At 51.1% G+C, this 22220-nt stretch overlaps 3 protein-coding genes across 4 annotated transcripts in view; 2 read left to right on the forward strand and 1 right to left on the reverse strand.

The window, feature by feature from the left end:
• The window catches only part of LOC114049901 (mucin-1-like), a 4583-nt gene extending 1425 nt beyond the window's left edge, over positions 1-3158 (forward strand). For both annotated transcript variants that reach the window (XM_027871352.1, XM_027871353.1), the window contains exons 3-8: positions 1-501; positions 614-669; positions 812-951; positions 1207-1325; positions 1427-1576; positions 2737-3158. In XM_027871352.1, coding sequence (XP_027727153.1) covers positions 1-501; positions 614-669; positions 812-951; positions 1207-1325; positions 1427-1576; positions 2737-2805 — 1035 coding nt within the window. In that variant the 3' untranslated portion in view covers positions 2806-3158. The remainder of the gene's footprint in view (positions 502-613; positions 670-811; positions 952-1206; positions 1326-1426; positions 1577-2736) is intronic.
• Positions 3159-5103: 1945 nt separating this feature from the next.
• LOC114049861 (tripartite motif-containing protein 46-like) lies at positions 5104-15140 on the reverse strand. Its single transcript, XM_027871298.1, is given in 11 exon segments — positions 5104-6349; positions 6351-6468; positions 6890-7187; positions 8719-9021; positions 10187-10308; positions 10642-10895; positions 11512-11607; positions 11771-11914; positions 12479-12822; positions 13147-13408; positions 15073-15140. Coding segments are annotated over 11 exon segments (2280 nt in total). The 5' UTR covers positions 15136-15140; the 3' UTR covers positions 5104-6073.
• A 179-nt stretch (positions 15141-15319) lies between these two features.
• LOC114049793 lies at positions 15320-21041 on the forward strand. The gene is made up of 7 exons (XM_027871202.1): positions 15320-15405; positions 15470-15651; positions 15977-16150; positions 17179-17333; positions 17829-17892; positions 20233-20299; positions 20886-21041. Exons 1-7 carry the CDS (start codon positions 15320-15322, stop codon positions 21004-21006), a joined length of 849 nt encoding a protein of 282 aa, XP_027727003.1. The 3' UTR covers positions 21007-21041.
• The last annotated feature ends 1179 nt before the right edge of the window (positions 21042-22220 follow it).

Genomic DNA, 22220 nt, shown 5'->3' on the forward strand with positions numbered 1-22220 from the left:
CCCAGTGACCGTCACACCTCCATTACACCCCTTAGTCACCACAGCACCACATCAGGACTTACTGACCATCATACTTCCACTACACCCCTTAGTCACCACAGCACCACATCAGCACCCACTGACCATCACACCTCTACTGCACCCCTTAGTCATCACAGTACCACATCTGCACCCACTGACCATCACACCTCCACTACACCCACTAGTCACCACAGAACCACAGCTACAAAAAACACTGGAACCACTATAGCAACAACTGGTTACCCCAAAAGTATTTCTTCAACCTTTCACCAAAAACCCACCCCCACACCCAACAATTACCACAGCTCCATATCACAACCCATTACTATCAGCCAAAGTACTTCTCAACTCCCAGTTGTCATTTATGAGAGTGCCATGTTTTTCCTCTCATTCCACATCCTCAACAAGAATTTTAACTCTTCCCTGGAAAATCCCAGTTCTTCCTACTATCAAGACTTGAAGAATTCTGTTAATGATCTGGTAAGTACCATCCTCTCCCCTATAGGTTGGGAAGACTGTTCCCCTAACCCCCAAATGGTCATTTATTCCTCTGGCATTCTGGTTATACTTCTTCCTTCCTCTCTTTCCCCAGTTGCAGCAGACCTACAAAAACAATGCATTTGTGACTTTTTACCTGCTCCAATTCAGGTACCAATCTGCAGGTGGTATTGGGGGGGGGGGGTCACCAGCTTGGATATGGGAAAGAGTACCAATTCCAGGAGGAGGGAAAAGTATTCTGAACCAGGAGCTGGAACCTACAGGACTTAGGTGCCAATCTCCCTGTGCCCAGAAAGGGCTCTGTGATTACAGACTGTATCTTGGTCTTCCGAGAGGGCAGCATCACAACCAGTGAAGTACAGAATCTGTTTGCTGAAAATGCAAAAGAAAGTTCCATGTACAACCTGCATATTTCACCATCGGATATAACTGGTAAGGTCCCGCCACCCCTCCACCCCTCTGCCAGGGTCATACTCAGGCACTCTCTGGGAATTTGGAGCATTCCCTCAGAAAGTCTGCCCCAGAGCCAGGAGTCCATATTTCCAGATTTTTTTAACCCACACTCATGGGTTTCCTTGGACCTAAGTACACAGTCTCCCAGGCACACATTCCCCGTTTGTGGGAGGGGAGCAGGGGTCTTAAAGAAGATTGGGACAAGGCATCCTGGGAGATTCCTCTCTCTTCTAGTCCGTGAGTGGAATTCTAAAGCCTCATCTACTGATTCTGCTGTGCCCGGCTATGCCATTGCTTTGCTTGTGATAGTCTGTATCCTGCTCGCTTTGGCAATTTTCCACCTTGCTGCCCTGGTAAGTGCTTTGCCCAGCCCAGATATTTGGGTCTTCCCCCCATCTTGATTTCCTAACTATTACCCATTGTGCCCCTTTGCCTTCATCTCCACCACTCCCAGGGGCTATCTCAGTTCCGTCGGAAACATTGTGGACAGTTGGACATCTTCCCATCCCAAGATTCTTACCATCCCATGAATGAGTATCCCCCTTATCATACCCATGGACGATATGTGCCCCCAAGCAACACGAAGCGCAGCCCCTATGAAGAGGTGAGGCTATGCCTAGTGGGCACTGGGAAGGCAAGTGTGGCTGGGACCTAAGAAAGGATAAAAGGGACACCGGAAATATTCAGTGTAGAGTGGGCACGGAAGAGCACAGACATCATAATGTACTGAAAGGATCTGAAGGGTTTCAAAGAGATATGTAGAGGAGTGGACACTGTGTAGGACACAGGAGCACAGACACTGATGGGTACAGAGTGCTGGAAGGGTGGTGCTGAGGAACTGAAAAGGGGCCTAGGTGGCCTGGGGGTAGATGGTACAGGAAGCATGGAGGAAGAGAATTCAGGGAGCCAGTGACCACCCCCATTCCCCTTCATTCCCTCGGGATGGTGCCAGGGACACTGAGTGCCCATGGTGCCTGCACCAGCACTTTCACAGCTCAGTAGAATTGGCGCCAATATAAGCAACTGCCTGGGTGCCTAGAGGGCAGAGTGGGTGGTGCCTGGTGCCTGGGGGGAAGGTACGAGTCCCTCTAGGGCTACTGGGATGGTACTGGGAATAGTGAATTGGCAAATTCTTAGGGGACAGGGGCAAACATTTTGTTTTTATTTTTATTTTTATTTTTTAGTTTGTTTTTGGCGGAAAGGCAGTAAAACCAGAGAGGGGTTAGATGGAGGTGTGGAGGGCAATTCCCAGAAGGCCCAGAGGCAGATTTTCCCCATTCCCCCCCCCTTCCCTTCCCTCCATTGGGCTCCAGCCACTGGGTAAATAATTACCACTCTCTCTACCTTGGGCTAAAACTTTTGGTGGGGGAAGGGAGAATCTTTCCTTCTCCCCTCCTAGATATGTGCCCCACTCCCTGACTTCCAGCTCTTTGTCCTGTCCCCCTCTTTGGGGTGGAGAGAATTAAGGGAGCTAGAGATAAGAAGGTGGGGGTGGGAAAACTAAGGCTAGGAGCTAAGGAAGGGGCTGATCAGAGGAAAGGGGGAGGGAAAGACACTGTTTACAGTCGCATGGGGTTGTTGCTGGGCCCCGGGCAGGTGCTTCTTCTGTGTTAACCCTGTAGGGAAGTGGGGAGGGGACCCTACTGCCCTCATCCCAGAACTTCACCACCAAGGGGGATCCAGGGGGCATTATGTCCTTCCCCAACACCTCTTCTCTGTGCCCCCTAAAAATTTTAAAACACCCATATTCCTCCCCCTTCCCAGATCTCTCCAGGAAATGGTGGTAACAGCCTCTCTTATGTGAACCCGGTGGCCACTTCTGCTAACCTGTAGAGGGACGGTGCCAGCTCTGTGCTCAGGGCCAAGCACTGCCAGGGGCACTTCCCTCATTTCTTGGTGTCCACCCCTCCCTCTCCTGGAAGGGAAAGCAAGGAGCCCTGAGTGGGTAGCGTCCCAAAGGTCCTTTCTCTGAAGGCTCCTTAGATACAGCCCTCCACTCCCTCCCCCGCCCCCCCAATCCATCTCCAGATGAAGTTGTAGGAGACTATGTTCTGCTATCCCACCCTCATGCCCTGTCCTGAGGGACAGTGATGCCTTCTGGCGGATGATGAAACCAAGGTGTGTTAGGGGTGGGGGAAGAGGAATCTGTATGTGACTCAATAAAATTGATGACCCCCACAAACACAGAACATCCTTCCTTCCTCTGACCTAACCCACTCTCTAACTACCCTTAAGCCTCAAAGTTCCCAGTGGGCTTAGGGTAGTACTGCTTTGGGGGGAAGAGTTGGAAAGGGAGGGGAGAAGGCTTGAATAGTGGGAGGTTAAGGACCAAGGTAAGCATGCTGATGTCTCTGGAGAAGGGGCAATCTGGAAACTAGATCATCTAGCTCCATCCCCACTTTACAGATGAAGAAAGTGAAGGTACGAACATTTAAAAGATTTGTCCTACCCACTGACAGTGAGTAGGAGTGTTCGAGGGGAGGGAGCTGGATCCTGGAGGGGAATTTGGGGGCAGTATTAGGAGGGAAACAAATGTCTTGGGTTGGGGGGGGATACAAGCCAGAGGTGACTTACTTGAAGGTCAATAAGGAACTTAGAGGTGAAAGCTAAAGACACCATAGGAAGGGATTGAATATGGAGGATGTGTTGTGGCGAGGGAGTCAGGGGCTTTGGAGTGGGGAAAAAGAGATGTTTGGTGTGGTTGAGTGTATTAGCAAAGGACATGAGTCCATGAGGTGGGTGGCTCCTTGATCTGCCCTAGATTAGCTGTTTGACCTGAGTCACTGACCCCCTCCCTTGTGCATTAGTTACTTCATCTATAAAATAAGCAAGTTGGGCTAGACAATCTCTTAAGGTCCATTTCAAGTCTAACTTTCTGTGTTCTATATTCTAAGGGGACTGATTAGCTTTGGCTGGGGGTGGGGAGATGTCAACAGCTGGGCGAGTGGGGTGCTTTATAAGATTGGCAATAATATCTAAGACTACCTGGTGGTGTCAGAAGTCTTGCCTCTCACCCCATTTTTGATGATTCCCAGAAGGAAGGAGTAAACGAAACTGAGAGCCAAGCTCTGTGTCAGAAGGAGCAACCTTGCCTAACCACCTCCCTTCACCTCTTCCTCCCCTCCCCTCAGCCCCAGATGTATTTGGTCTTGTTGGCTCAGCCCATATGGGGGTTTCTTCTCACACCAAGGCAGGCGCAGCCGTTGGTTCCCTGCTTCCCCCCTGGCACAGTGCCAGGGGCAGCTCTATTCTTAGCTGGCTTGGTGTTAAGTAAATCCCAGAGCAGTGATAACAGTAACAGAGTCAACAGAGCTTTGATAAAAGGGGCTGTGTTAGATCCGGGCGCTGGCATGGTACCAGTTCCCTCATTAGTCCCTCCTTGCCTAGTCAGGGACTTCTTCCTCCCCCCCCTCCATTTGTGGTGGTTTGGGGTCCATCCTTTTCCTCCCTCTCTCTGTCTCAACTACCCTGGAATAGAGTAGTGGTTCCTGTGCATTAATGCCATCTTGGTTGATGGACCACCCCCTGCCTCTGCCTCCTTAGCTATATCACCCAACTGATGGGCGGATAAGGCTTGAATGCCACTCCCTGTCCAGTCCCGGATGCCCTGCAGCTGGAGTAGTGTGGCCTCTGCTGGTATCCCATCCCAGAGATGTCTCCATTTTGAGTGATGGCACCCTCTGGTGGCTTATCTGTTGCATGGCTCTATTTGTATGGGTGAATATGTAAGGATTGGATGGGTTTGCATTTGAACGCGCTGTGTGTGATGTATGCTGAGTTTGCATTGTGTATATATGTATTGAGTGTGGATGAGCACAGGTACCCTTACATGTCCTCGTTGTGTACACACATGGTGTGTGTACCTGTAAATGTATATGGGTGATAGTTATATGGGTATAGGTACTGTGTGAGTTTGTCACTCCCATAGCTTCTGAGTATCAAGATATTGTAGACAGGTCTCCTCTCCTCACCTTAGGGAAATCTAGTAGAGTGAAAACCCTTCCTTTGGGCACTAGGCCCAGTGGTCATCCAGCTTCCCATGACTCTGACATGAAAGTCCTTATTTTCATCACTATGAACTATGGGAATGGAGTTTTAAAAGGAATGGCTAAGCCTGGGTTGTGTCTGGCATCACCCTTTATTGTTAGAAACTGTGAAAATAACAGCCGATGGAAAAGACCAGAGCATTGCCCATCCACAGGGAGCAAAGGATGGGCATGAAAGATGTTGCCCAGCCTAGTCTGCCATGGGGTACTGGGCCCTGCCCACCAGGGCCCCTGGGAAGACTTGGCACACTGGCATTGGGGAATGGGGAGGACAAAACATGCAGAGGGAAAGGAGAGAAGAGGACATGCAGCTGGGGAGACTGGGATAGCCCCAATAAAACAAGCATGACAGAAAGGGGCCCCAGCTCCTCTCTCCCAGTGGGCACCTACCTGTGGCCCCCTGGGATAGAGTACCTGGGCCCTGCCAGGCTAGAGAAGGTCTTACCAACCTCAAGTTTATGGTGGGGAGGACAGTGTCCATGGGGTAGAGAAGTTAGCAGGGCATCAGTGAGAGATTGGGGGTGGGTGGGTAGTCTTCATTGGGAAGTTTCCCCTAGACCTATACCCCTTACTATAAGCCAGACTGAGAAAATCAGGGTATAGCAGTGAGAGGAGGATATAGTACGCACAGTGCCCATTCTGGGTGACTTGAGTAAGATGCCCAGGCAGGATGGACAAGAAAATGTGAGTTTTTCCTGGGATGTGTAAACTCAAAAGATCCTATGTCTAGGCCAGGAGATAACTGGAAAAAAGTAGAGGGCAGCCCCAGTGCCTAGGAATGAAAGAGGACATACCCATCCCAGGGAAAGCAGAGGGATCAAGATGAAGCCCTAGATGGAAGGGTTACAGGGGGCAGTACCAGGGAGGAACTGGCAGAGATCGGTCAAGGGACAAGGGTAAACTAAGAGGAGATGTGGAAGAAAAGATCCTAAGGAAAGGGGGCCAGGGGAGATGCCTAGCTCTGTGGGAGCCTTGGCCAGGGCTTAGGGCTCATGGAGCGGCTTAGAGAAAATACAGAAGAACAGGACCCACAGCCCCCACCATGTCTGTGGTGCTCAATCCAGCTTGGAGAAGCCCCCAATTGTCACCTTCCTCTCGGGCTTGATACCCACCGGCTCCTGCAGTTGGACCGCGCCACCCCCAATAAAGCAAAAGGCTGGACATACCGGCCCTGAACAGTCCAGCGGGCACTCCAGCAGCCCACGGAAAGACACGGCATCAAGGAAGGAGACCCGGCCCCTCTCGTAGTCCAGACAGATGCCCAGGCGGGGAGGCAGGGGAACTGTGCAGCCAGCCCCAGGCCCATCTCGCCCTGTCAGTCCCGCCCCCCCCACTACCACCGGCTCCCAGCAGGATCTTGCCCATGCCAATGGTCAGGAAGGCGAAAGGTGGAGATGCCTCCACAGTGGCATCTTCTGCTCCACTATCATGCCCACTGTCTGGATCGTACCTGGAGAAGGATCCAAAGCAAAGGGATGGACCATGCTCCTCCCCTTTCCATCCCCATTATCTCCTCCTATGTTCTCCTCTTTCCTGTCTCCCCTCCCCCCCCCAAAGGATCATAGGATTTATAACTGGAAGGGGCCTTAGAAAGCATCTAGCCCAAGTCCCTCATTTTACAGTTGAAGAAACTTCTCCCAGTGGAGCCAAGATTTGAGCCCAGGCCCCCTTCCCTTTATACTTGTCCCATTCCCGACATTCCTTAGCCTGTTGCCTCAGCCTTGTACCCTGTCACCACCCCCAAGGCCTGGGTTTCTACATTCCTGTGGTGCCAAACTGCTCAGTCCCCTTGTCAGCTCCTCTCTAGCCCTTCTGGGCCCCTGTGCTTCCCCCCCCCCCCCCCCCCCCCCCCCCCCCTTTTGTGGCCTGACCTGGGGCTGACCACGTCCGGGGCACCCTGGAAATTCTCCTGCAGTTTGCTTTCTAGTCCAACACCCACTTTGACCAGGTAGGAGGCCGGATCCACAGCACAGGCCCAGTAGCTGCGGCCCTGGGTCACAGCCACATCACCCAGGACGATGTCCACGCTCAGATGACAGCCTGTCAGCAGTCGCTCAGCTGCCAGGAGCAGAGGCACCCCTGGTATGCTGCGCACTGCCCGCTGGTCCTTGCTGATGGCCAGCCGCTCTCTGCTAGAACCCCAGCGCCCATCCAGGAAGAAGTGCAGAACTGGGGGAGAGTGGGCAAGATCGGAAGAACAGGAGGAGGGGAAAGCAGGAGGAAAGCACAAGGAGGGGACTCAGGGAATCGTCAGCGCCCAGGGAGTACAAGGTTTTAGCAAGGCAGCAGTCCAAATTCGGGGGGAGCAGGAGGAGGAGTGTCCTCTGGGAGAATGTCCCCTGGATGTCTCCTCATTTCAAGCCAGACTGCTGGGAGTGGAGGAGGGAAGGGACCATAATGGAGTAGCAGGCAAGGTTCTACTGGGCACAATGCCTGAGCTGCATGATTTGGGTGGGATGCTCAAGCAGGGTAGGAAGGGAGAGGAAACCTGGAGGTTTAAGGGGCAGTTGAATGAATTTCTAGGACAGACAGTGGGCCATGAGGAGAAATAGGAATGGGGAGTGGGTATGAAGGTAGAAGGCAAAGGATGGGTGTGGGACCCCAGGAAGAATTATATGGAAAAGTACAAAAGTCATCCCCCCACCCCTGAGCCCCAGGCCCCAACCCCACCTCTGCTGCCTCTCATAATGGATATACTCTTTGAGCCCAATAATTGGTATCCTCTCTCTCTGTTCCATTGCACATATTCCTCCATGGCTAGAGTCCCTGTGTCCATCCCTTAGTTCCTCATTCATTTCTACCTCCAATTTCTTTCCTTTATGCCAATCCCCACAAGCCCATTCCCTAATGCCTTAGTTTTAAACAGCCCTCTAAGATTTACAGAGTCCTTTCACAGCCCTTATCTAGTTTAAACCTTATAACAACATGGTAGTATAGATTGGGTGGCATATGGTAAGATAGGAATTTGTTGGGTTTATTGGTGATCACTTGGGGTGAGGTGTCCAGATCTGTAATTTCACTAGTATAAGAACACCTACCAACCCAGGTTAGACCCATATAGTCCGAGAGTTTCTCAGAGCACTGAGTGGTGAATTACCTGGGATCGCATGGCCACTAGTCATCAGGAATAAAACTGGGGCCTAGCTCTTCCTGAGCCTGAGGCTGGCTCTCTTTCCACCACAACTTCACTGTTATTATTGTTCCCAATTTGCAGATGGGAAAACTGAGATTCAGATAGTTTCAGTGGCTTGCTCATGGCCCTTCAATTGAAATGGCAGATTTAGGACTGGAACTCCAGTAGTCTAGCTTGCCCACCCAATGGCTGACTATTTATTGCTTCCTGTAAAAATAACTCACACTTACAGAATACTTTAAGGTTTGCAAAACAGTTTCCTCATGACTATGTGAGATAGGCAGGGTACAGCATTTAACAGATGAGGAAACTGAAGCACAGAGAGGTTAAGTGATTTGCCCAAGGTTACACAGCTAGTTAAGTGTCAGAGGAAGGATTAAAACCTAGTTTTCTTCTATCTCCAAGTCCAAAGCTCTTTGTAGAGACCAAACTATCTAGTGTTGTTACTTAGGTACCTGGTGACTATGTGGCATTCCTCCCTGCCAGGGTTTACCCTACACTCCCGAAGCACTTGCTCTCCTGGTGTCCATATCTAGCCCGGTTCTCAGCCCTTGCCCAGCAACTCACCTGGCGCAGGGGGTGTGTGCAGGTGGACATCCTCACTGTATTCTCCATAGCCCGCCTTATTGCAGCCTCTGACTCGAAGCACATAGACTGAGCCTGGGTCGGGGTTCTCCAGCAGAGCACTGGTCCCTCTCACCTCTTCTCGCCGCTGCCAGCGGGTGGGGCCTGGGGGATTAGGGACATCTGTGCGCCGGAATTCCACAGTGTAGTGCCAAGCAGGTGGGGAGTGTGGGGGCAGCCGCCAGCAGAGGAAAATCTGGTCGTAGGCAAAGGTGCGTTGGGTGTCGATGACAGGAGCCTCAGGCACTGCAAGGAAAGATAGCAGGTCAGGACACACAAGGGCTTGTGATGGGATGGGGTAAAGGGGAAGGAGAGGGCGGGCAGCGGGAGCCCGGAGGGTGAGTGGAAGTGAGGGGTTGGGGAGGCCTGAGGAAGGAAGCTGGAAAATGGAAACCACTGGTACCCAGGCTGGGACAAGCAGGGAGCAGGCATCTGGGAGATGGGAGTAGAGAGGGATACAAAATATAGGTAGGAAGAGCAAAAGGACAGGGAAAGATAGACAAGTGGAAGGTAAAAGGGGATAGAGGAAGCACAATATAGCAGAGAGGACCCTAACTAGCCTGGGAGTCAGGGGCAGCCTGGGTGCTCTTCCCAGATTTGCTGCTAACTAGCTGGATAACCTTGGGCAAGTCACTTTGACCTTAATGGGCTTTGAATTCCTCATCGGTAAAATGAGGGCGGTCCTATGAACCTATAAACTTGACCTCTAAGGTCCTTTTCAACTCTAAGTGATGAGTGGGGTGTGGGAGGGAGGAGAAAGAAAGAAGACAAGAAACAGAGGAAGAAGGGAGAAAGGACACAGGTCCCTAGGACACAAACCAATAGGGGAATAAGGATGGGAAGCAAAAAGATGGTGGGAGGGAGAGGGCAGGGAGCAGAAGCAGAGAAAGGAAGGAGGCCTCGAGACGGGAGAGTGAAAATCGTGGGAGAAGGTTGGGAGGACAAAGGTGAGTGAGTGAAAGGGAAAGGACAAGGGGCAAGAGCAGAGGAGAGTGAAGGAAAGTCAAATGGTCAGAATCAAGAGGGATGACCAAAAGGCCATGCTAGGAAAACCAGACAGGTGGGGAAGTGAGGAGAGCTCTTTGAGGGGGCAGGGCAGGGCAGGGTAGGAGAGAGGGCCCAGCGGGGGGGCAGGGCCCCCGGGGCAGGGGCCAGTGACTTGCCTGGGGTGCTCCGGAGCAGACTCTGCCGTGGCCACAGCCTATAAACAAAGAGAGGGAGAAGCAGCGCTGAGCGGAGCTCAATGGAGCCAGGGTCGGGGGCTGAGCAAGGGCTGGGCGCTGGGGAGGCTGAGGGCAGGGCAGGGAGGAAGCTCTCTGAAGTGGACACTGCCCCCCGGGCCCGCTGCCAGGAAGAGGGAGGAGAAGGTGGGGGAGATGGGAGAGGGGACAGGGTCTGGCCACCTCATTACCTCTTAGGAAGCTGAGCTCAGTCAGCAGCTTCATCTCGCGCCCCACATCCAGCTGACAATGGCGGAAAGAGGAGCTGGTAGCTGGTCGGAAGTTCTGAAGGGCCTCTGTTGCCCGGGCGATCCTAGAGGAATAGGTAGGTGAGGGTGGTCAGCAGAGACATCACTTATCCTTCACCCTGGCACGGGAACTGGCTCCCTGGGATCTCGGATTTGGGAGCCCACCCCACCGCTTGGGCCTCAGTCCTGCTTTATAACATTCCTCGGAGGGTCCAAATAATCCCTGGGTGCTCAAAGCACCACCCTCTGGCATTAACACGGGCATCAGCTCTGTCACTTGTCTACACATGAGCATTTCTTCCTTCTTTCTCCTTTCCCATTCCCTCCGCTCTGCTACCTCGTTCTCAGCCCTACCCTTTTCTGGGGAAGGGCTTCCCAGTGCGGTGCCCAGTGGGTACCTGTGGTGTAGCTGCTTGGCAGCCTGTACAAAACAAGGCTGGTCAGTCTCTTTGAGGACCTCTTGAGCATAGCCCACTAGTCCTGAGCCATCCAACAGGCTCCGGTGCTCCTGGAGCTGGGCCCCCAGCCGAGCTAGCCGTTCCTGCTGGCATTCATCAATGGCCTGCAGCAGTGTTGCCCGCTTCTCCTCCAGCACTGCACCCAGCCCCCGCACCAGCTGAGCCACTTCCTCCTTTGCTTGCTGACCACTCACCTGCCCAAGGGAAGAAAAGGGCACAAGGAACATGATTCTCCATCTTTCTGCCACTGGCCCCTTTACCAACTTTCTGGGTGCCCAACATCATTGTTATTCCCCTAAGTGCCTGCACTAATACTATCTCTACCTTCAGAGGTAAAAGGACAAGACTCATGACCCCAGTGGTGGACCCTTGTTCACTCATGCCAAACACTTTGTATTTGTGTCAGCCTTGCTGGATGCCTGCATCACTGCCCGTTCCCCTGGGCATCCAAACCAAACAATTTGGCAGAGAGCATCAATGCTACAGCTAACCGATAGCTATGCCAACTTCCTGGGCATCTGTGCCAACCTTTTGGAGCTGAATGTTAAGCCTTGGGGTATTTATGCTACTTCCCTTTGGGGTTCTCCCTAAACTGCCTGTCACTATTTGCACCTTTGCACTCACTAGAGTCCATGTCAGCCTTGCCAGAAGCACCCAAGTACACCAACAACCTTTGTTTACTTATCACCTTAGACAATTCCAAGGCACCCCAAAGTTACCTTCTTTCAGAACTCTCAGAGCTCTCTGACATTTTAGCCAGCCCTACCCACCCTGCCCTGGCATCATGCCTGCCCCTGTGCCCTCCCTCACCTCTGTGTGCCTCACTGTCTCCTCCAGCTCACAGATCTGGGTTTGTACAGTGTCCTGATTTCCCAAAATATATGTCAGGCTCTTTGTCAGTTTCTCCTGAGAAGGAAGAGAGAAGTGGGCATTATGCCCGGGCACAGGAGGAGTTTTTGCTCTGGTGGTGAGAAAGATCAGATCAGTGTGGCACAGGGTGATTATGTGGTGGGGTGGGGAGAGGGGAAGAGGAGGGGGCTAATGAAGATAGGACAAAAAGGCTCCTCACCTTTAGAGCCTGATAGGCACTAAGCACAGGTGTAATCTTATGCCCACTGTGGGTGCGCCGAACCCGGCAGAGCTGGCACACCAGTCGCTGGCATGTCTTGCAGTAGTGAGAGACTTCTTCTTTGTGGTCTGGGCACATCAGACCCTGCAGAGAAAATCAAGGCATTGGTATTAAGAAATCCTTCTTAGTCTCCCGGATGCCAGTGTTTAGGTGCCAAAGGCAGAGGTAACATCTTGTCCTGGGGGGAAAGGCAGGGCTGCACCACACAGCTAGATTACAACAGCCTTAGGCAGCACGACAGTGAGAGGGGCTTTTTTTTAGGTACAAGGAGGCATTTAAAATTAGAAGCATTATTCTGGGTAGTAATAGGTGTCCTTAAAATAAGGGACATTATTCTGGGTACTACTAAATTACTTGTCCAGTCCCTTAATGAGTATGTCACCAATACTTTGTAAGTGGCAAAGATGTCAATTCTGTGTGTCTCTGTGTGCACATGCATGTATTTTAAGGTAAATATCTAAGCATCTTGCAGATTGTCTGATGATTTTCTGGGTGCTGACAAATTTGGTTGCCCACATTATCCAGGTCCCTGGTAGCATGGAAGCACTGTACTGGAGCTAACATAATACTATACAGAACCTCCCTCTCCCCCAGCTCCTTATACCTCTGCAGAGGTACCCACAGGTCTGACTGGCAGGGCTTGCTCACCTTGGGGCGAAAAGTGAGGGTAGGCAGGGTGGGTTCATGCTGGGCCTTCTGAGTGCCCCAGGGGTGGTAGAGCTTGAAGCACTCATTGCAGAAGGTGGCACGGCATTCGGTACAGCCCTTGGTTGCCTCCAGAGGTGGGGGCTTACAAAGCTGGCACAAGATGGCACCACCCACACTCACACTCTGACGGTACCGCTCCACAACCCGCTCTAGGGTCAAGTTACGGAAGAGGCCATTCAGGCCCCGCTCACCCAGCTCCACATCACCCTGGCATGCTGGGCATGGGAACATCACAATCTGGGGGTGCAAGGCTCCCCGTTTCCGGCCAGGGTATGTTCCAAAACCTGAAGGAGAGCATGAGGAGGGAGATGGAGAGAAGGGAAAAGTGGTGTGTGTCATTTCCAGTCCTCAACCAAAGCTGCTGCCATGGCTGGGACAAAAAAAGATTCATTCCCTAAACAGGTGCCTTGTCATCAGCAGAAACAGAAATATCACTAGACAAGGAGACTCAGAGAAGGTACCTTCACCTTATCCCCCCTTCCCCCCATTTCCCAGGCAGGCAACCCTTAGTTTTTCCGTGTACCTTCACTCCCATAATTTCTGGTCTATGGTTTTCTGTGATTACCACCCATCCCCCAACCTTTCCCCCCTGGATTCAGTATCCCCACCTGACTTGAGCAGCCTGTCCAGGCGGTCTGCTTTGGGGAGGGTCCTACGGCCAAGGCGGGGACTTCGGGTGGAAGGGGTGGAGGCAGGTGAGGTGGGTTCGGAGCTGGGATCCCCAGTGTGGCTCCCATAGCCCTGCTGACCAAGCACTTCCCTGGCACAGGCCTGGCACACATTGTGGGCACAAGGAAGCACCAGTGGCTGCTTGTACATCTCCTGGCAAACAGGGCACAGCAGTTCCCTCTCCATGTTCTTCATGCTTGTCTGGAGGGATGAGGGAGGAGGGGGAAGAAAGGGAGGAAGGGTTGTCAGGGGCCTGGATATATGTTATTGTGGTTGTTTTTGCCTCATTTTCAACCCTTTGGATAAAAATGAAGATCTAGATGAGTGGATTTTTGGAAGAGGTTGGAATGGCTGGATCTCTGGGTCTCCCAGAGAAAAAGGCAAGAAAGGAAAGAGCCCACTCTTCTCATCCAACTACCTACCTCTGGGCTCCCAAGCCCAGTTTCAAGCTAATAACTGATCTGACATTCCTTCCCCACCCTGAGAAACTGCCCTTCTCCTTGCCTCAGTTTCCCTCCAGTACTGAATCGGCATTGGGAGACATGTGGGCGGTGCCACGGTTTTCCCCAATTCCCATCCCTTCCCTTTCCTAGCTCTGCAGCAACCCGGCCGCATTTTCCCGCCCCCCCCACTCACCTGGCCCGACGCCCCCATTCCCCTCGCCAAAACACGGACGTTTTGCTCAAGGACACAGTCCCTTAGACTGCACGGATCCAGGCCCATTTCTCTCTAGCGTTCCGCCAGCAGCTGCTCCCTCTCCTGTTCCCATCCCTTCAAAAGGCCCCATCTCCTGTCCTCATCCTCCCTGACCCTGCAGCGTTTTCAGACCTCCGAACCAATCCGTCCGCTAGCTTCGATTGCCCCTCTATGCCATTCACCTCCCATTGTCGCCATCCCACTATACCGCTTTCTGCCCCGCCTCCCACCCTCCCCAGCACAGCATCCTTAGCTGCCCCCCAAGGGAGCTGGGGGTAACGAGTGCCCCGCCCCCTCCTCTTCCCCACCGGAAGTAGCTTCTCCTTTTTTCAGTAGTGGTTGGGGCCCCCCAGCTGTCCCCTCCCTTACGTTCCCCTTTCCAACCTCACCTTGTTCCCTCTCCTAGCAGCCATCCCAGCCAGGGGCGCAGCTGACACAAAGGAGGGAGGGAAGGAGGGGGGGGGGAGCCGGGTTGGCACCGCCCCTGGGAGCGCCGGGCACGGGGTTGCCATGACAGCCCAGGGTTCGGAGGCGCACGGGGGTGGGGGTAACAGTAGGGGTGAGGGGCAGCGGGGGTGACATGGGGTGGGGTCAGGGGAGAGGTAGAAAGGGAGCTTTACACCTTGGGGAATCACTTCTAGTCCCCTCTCATCGGTTCTCCAAGCACACAGTCCCCCGAGAGCATCACTAGTCCCCTCTGACATCCCCCATCCCACCTGCCAAGCCCCTCTGCATAGATACCCCAAACCCGAAAGACCTAGGCAAGTCCCCTCCGGACTTGTGCCTTAAGCCGCCCCTTCCCCCCACCTCGACATCTGGCCAGCCTCAACAGCTGTTCACAGCTTCCCCAAGTCCCATCGCCTAGATGCTTTATCCCATTGCCAACCCAAAGCCCCCGGTCAACAGCTTCCCTCTTCACCGCGTGGCCCCTCGTATCTTCTCTTCCCTGTCCTCCTTCACACCTGCCCCCAGCTTCCCACCCCAGCATTCTCTCATCTTAGCCTCGGGGCTGCAGCCCGGCAACCGCAGCTCCAACAGACCCTTCCACCTGTTCGGTGGCTATCGCCAATTCCAAGCCCCTGACTCCTGCCCCCTGGCCCCTAGCCCATGACCACTTCACCCCAGCTCCCCACCAGCTCCCCACTTTCCCCCCTCCGTCCCCAACTCACGCTGATGCGGACCAGCGCATCCATGATGGAAGTGAAGGTCTGCATATCCTCACCCTCAGCCATGGCTCTCTGGGTGCTCACTGCCCACCCACCCCCAATTTTCCCCCCCCTCTACCAGTGCCTGATGTGTCCGATCCCGGCTTCGCCTATGAGCCCCCCTAGCTTAATGAAGGAGTCGGGGTGGGGTAGGGGCGTGGGGGAGGGAATATTGACGGGGGGGGGGCCCTTGGGTGGGGCACCACTGCGCATGCTCCAGGGACCGGCTTCTAGCAGCGCCTGTGATGGGGGGGCGCAGAGAGCAGAGAGGGTGCGGAAGGTGGTGGAGGCGGGGAGGCGGGAAGGGGGTGGAAGGATGGCACTTTCCCCCACGTGGTTCCCTAGAAGGGGGGTAACCTAGAAAGAAGGGAGGCGGAGATTTGGGGAGACTGCTCTTCCTATGCTGTCATCAGCTCCCTGGAGTACCTTTGCTCCTGCTAAATTGGTGTGTGTGGTGTGTGTGTGCAGCTGGACACCGCCTCCCCACCTTCCAGGATTACGGAACTAGAGAGAGGTGGACACCATTCAGGAAGTGGGGGACGGGTACATGGGGTTCTGGAGGGAGGGACGACCTGAGTCTTGGAGTTAGATGTGCAACAAGCATCGGGGAGGGGGCATTACGGGTAGGGTGGACATGGCGGGGGACGTGGGGTAAATTGGACCCACATATACCCGGGGAGATGTGGAGGGGACTGGAGGCATTGGATCCAGCAGTGCAGAAGAGATGAGTACAACGAGCACTGAGGATGTAGCCGCGCGGACTGGGATGGACTAGAACAGGGAAGAGTGTTCTCCGATCAGCGGAGTGGCGGGGCAGGGGCGGTGGCTGGGGCTTGTCTTCCTTGCACTTCTTCCTCCTCTCCGGCAGATGGCGACGCCCTCAGGCTCAAAGAGGACGAGTCGAAGGAAAGAGGCGGTGAGGGGGGAGGGAAGAGAAAAGGGCCGAGTCTTGACGCATGCGCACATCTCTCCGAGTCCGGTTCGGTTTCTTCCTTTCTCCCGGGCCGAGGTGCTGAGCCGACCCGCACGTGGAGCATCATGGGTAACGGGACCGAGCGGGATCTGCCTGGGGGCCCCCAGGAGGGCCGGCTCGAGGCTGGGTGTGGGTGGGAGTGGGATCACTGCTGGGCCGGGGGGGGCCGGGGCCTCGGCGTTGCTGACGTGGCCGGTCAGCCTCCATGGGCAGGGCTTCAGCAGAGACTGAGCGCTGGAAGGGGCCTGGAACACTTCACCCCCATTTTACAGACGAGGAAACTGAGGTTCAGAGAGCGGAAGTGACCCGAGGCCACACAGAAGCATTCAGGATTCGAACCCAGGGCCAGAGTTCTGCTTAGTGCTGCCTTCTCATAGATTGATTGATTGAATGGGACATTATCTTGGAAGTATAGGTGTTAGTGGGAGACCTGGCCATTACTGGCACATTATTGAGGAGTATGGGCTATCATTTGAGAAGTTACCCTGGAACTCGACACGATTTATGTTCATTGGAGAACACTGGGTGGGCGAAATTGGTTTCCTCATCTGTAAAATGGCACCTACCTTACAGGATTGTTGTGAGATCCCATAAAGGCCCAACCTGAAAGCAAGGGTTCCTATTTTTCACCTGGAGTCTGTTGCTTTAAAAATATTTTAAATAATCACATTTCACTAGCTTTCTTTGTAAACCTGCATATTTTGTTTTATGCATTTAAAAACATTGTTTTGGAAAGGGGTGGTCCGTAGGTTTCACCCACCTGCCAAAGAGATTCATCACCACAGAAAAGGTTAAGAACTCTTTTCCTTGAAGGGTCATATGAGTGTGGGCTGTCCTCCTCCTCATCATTATCATGGCATTGGTAGGATACTAGGCACTATGGGAAATCATGAAGGGGCCTGGAATATTATTGAGATGACAAGGCACAATTTTGAGGTGTTGCTGGTGAAGTACAGGGAGAGAACTGGTGAATCATGGGATAGTGGGGCAGCAATGGGATTCAATATAGGAGATAATGGGTGTTGGGGGGAGGTGGGAGTGTTTGGGAGAGCAAATTATAAATTGTTCTTTCTTCCTTCTCCAATTTTTCCTTTCAGTGGTGGGCACGGGCACTTCGTTGGCCCTCTCTTCGCTCCTGTCCCTGCTGCTTTTTGCAGGGATGCAGATGTATAGCCGGCAGCTGGCCTCCACAGAGTGGCTTACTATCCAAGGAGGATTGCTGGGCTCAGCACTCTTTGTTTTCTCCCTCACTGTATCCTTTCAGAGGGTGGGGATATGGGTGGAGGGCGGGAAATGGGGGTTTCGGAGGAGGGAGGCCTTTGCTTGTTAGCAGCAGAAAGACTAGGTACATCAAGAGAGAGAACTATAAGTAGAGAGATAGATGGATAGAGAGAGATGGGTGGGGATAGATGAATAGATACATATATATACATATAGAGAGAGAGAGAGATGGATAGAGATTTAGACAGATGGAGATAGATGAATGGATACAGACATATATAGAGAGAGAGAGGGATAGAGATATAGATAGATGGTTATAGATGAATAGATGTAGATATATAGAGAGAGGGGTATATAAATAGATGGAGAGAGAAATATATATATACATATATTGAGATATAGAAATATAGGTGAAGAGAGAGAGAGATAACAGCAACATAATGGTTGTTGCAAGGACAGTGTTTGGTAACCCTCAGAGCACTATAGAAATGTGTCATTTCCATCCTCCTCAACCCTTTCACCTCAGGCCTTCAACAATTTGGAGAACCTGGTCTTTGGTAAAGGGTTCCAGGCCAAGATATTCCCTGAGAGTAAGTGAGAATCTGGGGGTCTCCATTGAACTCTGGGATATGGGAGCCCTCGACCTCTGTAGAGCTGGATTGGTTGGGGAAGGGGGGCCACAGTGGGTATGTAGGAGACAATCAGGGCAAGGGAATGATGTGTTAAGTAGGACTTGGCTTACAGATGCATTTTTCCTTCACTTCTCCATTGACGATCAGACGTTCCACTCCAATGCAAAAAGGATTTATTAAGTACCTTCTATATGCTAGGAATAGTGCTGGGTGCTAAGGTTAAAAGATAAAACAAAAAAACAGACCTTGCCCTCAATGATCTTTTATTTTACTCGGGGATACAATTTGTGAACAAGTAAGTAGGTACATGATAACTTGAAGAGAGAACACTAAAAACTAGGGGCATCAGGAAGGCAGGTAGGTGGCACTGTGGACAGAGTACTGGGGCTGGAGTCAAGAAGACCTGAGTTCAAAGTCATCCTTAGATAAGTACAGACTCTGTGATCCTGGGGAAGTCACTTAATGGGTCTCAGACTCAGTTTTTTCATCTGTAAAATGGGGATAATGATAACACCTATGTCTAGGATCATTGTGAGGATAAAATGAGTTAAAATTTGTAAAACTCTTTGCAAACCTTAAAGTGCTATATATAAATACTATCATCATCATCATCATTATAATTATACTGTGTGTTCTGAAACAGGAGCTAGTGAAGGAGGCCTTTGAAGCCAAATAATTCATCACCTACTTTGCAGGGAAGGTGTGAGCCAGACAGCTGGGCAGTTTTATTCAAGGTTTTGCCTTCTTTTCTGAGTAGTGCCATCCATTGCTGGCAAGGGAAAGGGACCATAGAATCATAGATTCTGATTCCGAAGGAACCTCAGAGGTCATAGTCCAACTTTTTCACTTTACAGATGAAGAAACTGAGGCTATTAGAGGCTAAGTGACCTGCCTTCAGTCACAAAGGCAGTTATTTAATGACAGGGCCAGGATTCTACCCCAAGATCTCTGACAACAGCCAGTGCTCTTTCCAGTTTCCTCTCCCACAAAGTGTGAGTCAGAATTGTACTGCTTTCTAACTTCTTCTGAAACAGACATTCATCACAGAGCTTTGGATTTGAGTATTGAACGTGTCCTAAAGATTATGTACCCCCAAAGCCAAATAGGGCAGATTTTTAAATTCTCTCCTGTGATTGTTCAGGTAGTAAGAAGTTGATTGTATTTTGTTATTTAATGCAAGCTTCAGGTTAATTGAATAATAGTGTTATTGAATCCTATCCCTTCATTTTATAGATGAGGAGACTGACACCCAGAAAGCTTAAATACTTACCCAGCTTGTAAAAGTCTGGGGCAGGATGTGAACCCAGGTCTTTGTGAGGCCAGGTCCAATGATCTATCCACTGCATCAGGTTGCCTGTCTGGACAGAACAGATGGCACCCTTACACAGTGAATTATAGCTGAAACCATGTCCCCAAATCCAAGACAGAAATATGTCTCCCTTAAAACCTTTAGGCCATCAAACTGAAACCCATCTTTTCCCCCCAGATGATCCTTTCTCTTAAGTCTTAACTGATCCTGTTGCAGGCTTTCAGGATTCCCTCCAACCAGACCCAGAGACTCAGTCCATCCCCTCCTCCTTTTACAGTTAAGAAAACAAACCCAGAGAGAAGTAGTTGGCTTCGAGGGAGTTTGTACTGAGCTGATTCTCCAGAAGAGCAGACTAGGGCCCTGAGAGTTTAGTAATTATAATAAGGGACATATATAGTCCTTAAAAATTGGTGGCTTTGCAATAACCCTTTGAGGTTAGTGCTGCTATAGGTGGTATTATCCTCCTTTTATATATGAGGAAACTGGCTTAGAGAGAGGAAGGGGGTGGGAAAGGAAGAGAAGAATCATTTACATAATACCTACTATGTGCCAAGCACTGTGCTAACAAATATTATCTGTTTGATCCTCACAACAATCCTATGAGATAGATGCTGTTATTATCCCCATTTTACAGTTGGGGAAACTGAGGCAGACAATGGTTAAGAGACTTGCCCATGGTCATATAGCCAGTAAGTATGCAAAGCAGGATCTGAACCTAGGTCTTCCTGACTCCAAGTCTAGGCCTGGGTTCACTCTGATACAATGATTAAGAGAGATATAAAGCTTGTTGGGGGCTAAGCTGTGATTTGAATCCATGTCTCTTGTACTGGGGAGGGTGACTGACCTCTGTGCCATGCTGCTTATTTCAGGCATCCCTATAAGATTCAAGGAACGATGGATTGCCCCAAATTCTGTTCCCTACCCATGTGCCACTAAGTTCCTTCTCAGTCCTCCATTCTGAGTTCTGCCCTCTTCTTCCTTTCTTCTAGTTCTCATCTGCCTCTTATTGGCTCTCTTTGCCTCTGGCCTCATCCACCGTGTCTGTGTAACCACCTGGTAAGTATTGGGCATCATGACAAGGGGCATAGTGCCCATATCTACTGCCACAGTGTTAGTTCCCTTTCCTCATTGCCTCATTCTCTTTTGTGTAACTTATTTCGGTTTTTTAAGGATCCATGATTTCCTTGGCATGGATATTCCTTCCAACCCTTGATTAGATGATCCCCGAGAGTCCCTGTGACCAAAGCATTCGTCATCCTGCAACCAGTGTAGTGATGAGCATCTCCTTTAGCTGGGCCTCAGACAGCAGGCCTACTGTCCATCACCAGGCCCAAAAACCTTTCTAGCTTGGTTGTGGTGCTGGTGCTGTCTAGCCTTTGAGACCCAGGAGGCACCTCCACACCAAAATGGAGCATCAGAGACCTTCATAAAGGACCACCCCTAGCCAGAAAATAGACTTCTTACTCCTCCTGCCTCCACTCTACACCCGTCCTTCAACCCTGTTACTCCCCTGCTTCTGCCACCTGTTCCGCATTCCCATATTCCAGGACAAATGACCTGATTTAACATCCCTCAAGGACTCAGTTGTTGGCCCTGGTAGTTTGGCTATTGATGTGACCTCTTTCCTTCCTTCACCATTTAGCTTCATCTTCTCCATGGTTGGTCTTTACTACATCAACAAGATCTCCTCTGCTTTGTACCAAGCAACTGCCCCAGTCATTGCCCCTGCCAAGGTTACAGGCAAAAGCAAGAAGAGGAACTGACCCCGAAATGACCAATAAAGCTGACTCCTTTGTAATCTGGTGTATGGTGGTCTATTTTGGGTAGTATTATAAACAGTGGTATACTGGTAAATTTTTAGCAATTGTCTGTCTGGGGGGTGGGAACCACACGAGTGATACACTTTTAATCTTCATTTGCATTATTAACATTTCCTCCAACACTTAATTCTAGTCAGAACAACCAGCAAAACAATAAGTTGGGTCCTGATTTGTATCGTTTGCCGATTTTTGACATGTAAATGCTCACACTGAACATTTAACAATCAATTCTCTTGAGCAGGTATGAGCTGGCTCCAGCATGCTCATTACTTGTATAATCTTTATCATCTCTAACACCATGAGCAAAGGGTACATGTTCATTTTTCATGGTGGCAGTCTTCCATGACTGTTGCTTTCCTATGTTTGGGCTTTGGATGTATGACCTGGAAGGGACTTAAAGGTTATCTAGCCAACACCTTCATTCTATAGGCCCCTACAATGTAAGTGTTTTCCCCAAGCTCATACAGTGAGCAGCTGGGTTTTGAACCCAGATCTGCTACCAGACACAGGGCTCTTTGTTACACTCTGCTGCGTGCACTTCCCCTGTGCTCTACCAAGAGTTCCACCATTTGCCAGCTTTCGATCTTTCTTTAGCCTAAGCAGTGATTGGCAATCTTCACATTGGGAGGATGAGAATGTTCTAAATCTTGGAATAGAAGCTAGAACACAGTAAGGTCTTCCTAATCGAAAAAGGAGCACTGGAATGGGACAGTGAAGGGAGTCCCAACAAGATTGTCTCTCCTATTAAGCCTTCTCACACAGATCAGCCCCTCTTGACTCCTATTTTGTTCCTGCTCACCACTCTGACTTCGCTTTCCTCCACCTTTGAGCCATTGTTTGCCCTAATTCCCTCTTAACTCCGCCTTTACCTCTAAATCCTACTCCCCAATCCTTTAGCCAGCTTGATAGCTCTAGCCCTCCTTGAGAAGCAGTTTTTCCTGTTAGATGGAGTGCTAGATTTGAAATGAGAAAGGTCTGCATTCAAGCCACTTCTGACAGTAGCTATGACACCAGGAACAAATCATCTGAGCTCTCTAAGCCGTTTCCTGTATAAAATGGGCATAGAGACTGCAACTCTTACCACACATGGTTGTTGGGCAGCTTGAATGCTTTGAGAACTTTAACTCAATGTGTAAATGTAAGTTATGATAATTTAT

The sequence above is a fragment of the Vombatus ursinus genome, unplaced genomic scaffold, assembly GCF_900497805.2.
Source record: "Vombatus ursinus unplaced genomic scaffold, bare-nosed wombat genome assembly UNPS02014798.1, whole genome shotgun sequence".
In the NCBI taxonomy this organism is placed as follows: domain Eukaryota; kingdom Metazoa; phylum Chordata; class Mammalia; order Diprotodontia; family Vombatidae; genus Vombatus; species Vombatus ursinus.

Coding starts and splice junctions, on each gene's coding strand:
- LOC114049793 (XM_027871202.1), top strand. CDS start 15,320: ATGCTCCAGGGACCGGCTTCTAGCAGCGCCTGTGATGGGGGGGCGCAG. Junction 15,652..15,976: donor ATTCAGGAAGTGGGGGACGG/GTACATGGGGTT, acceptor CCTCTCCGGCAG/ATGGCGACGCCCTCAGGCTC. Junction 20,300..20,885: donor CGTGTCTGTGTAACCACCTG/GTAAGTATTGGG, acceptor TTCACCATTTAG/CTTCATCTTCTCCATGGTTG.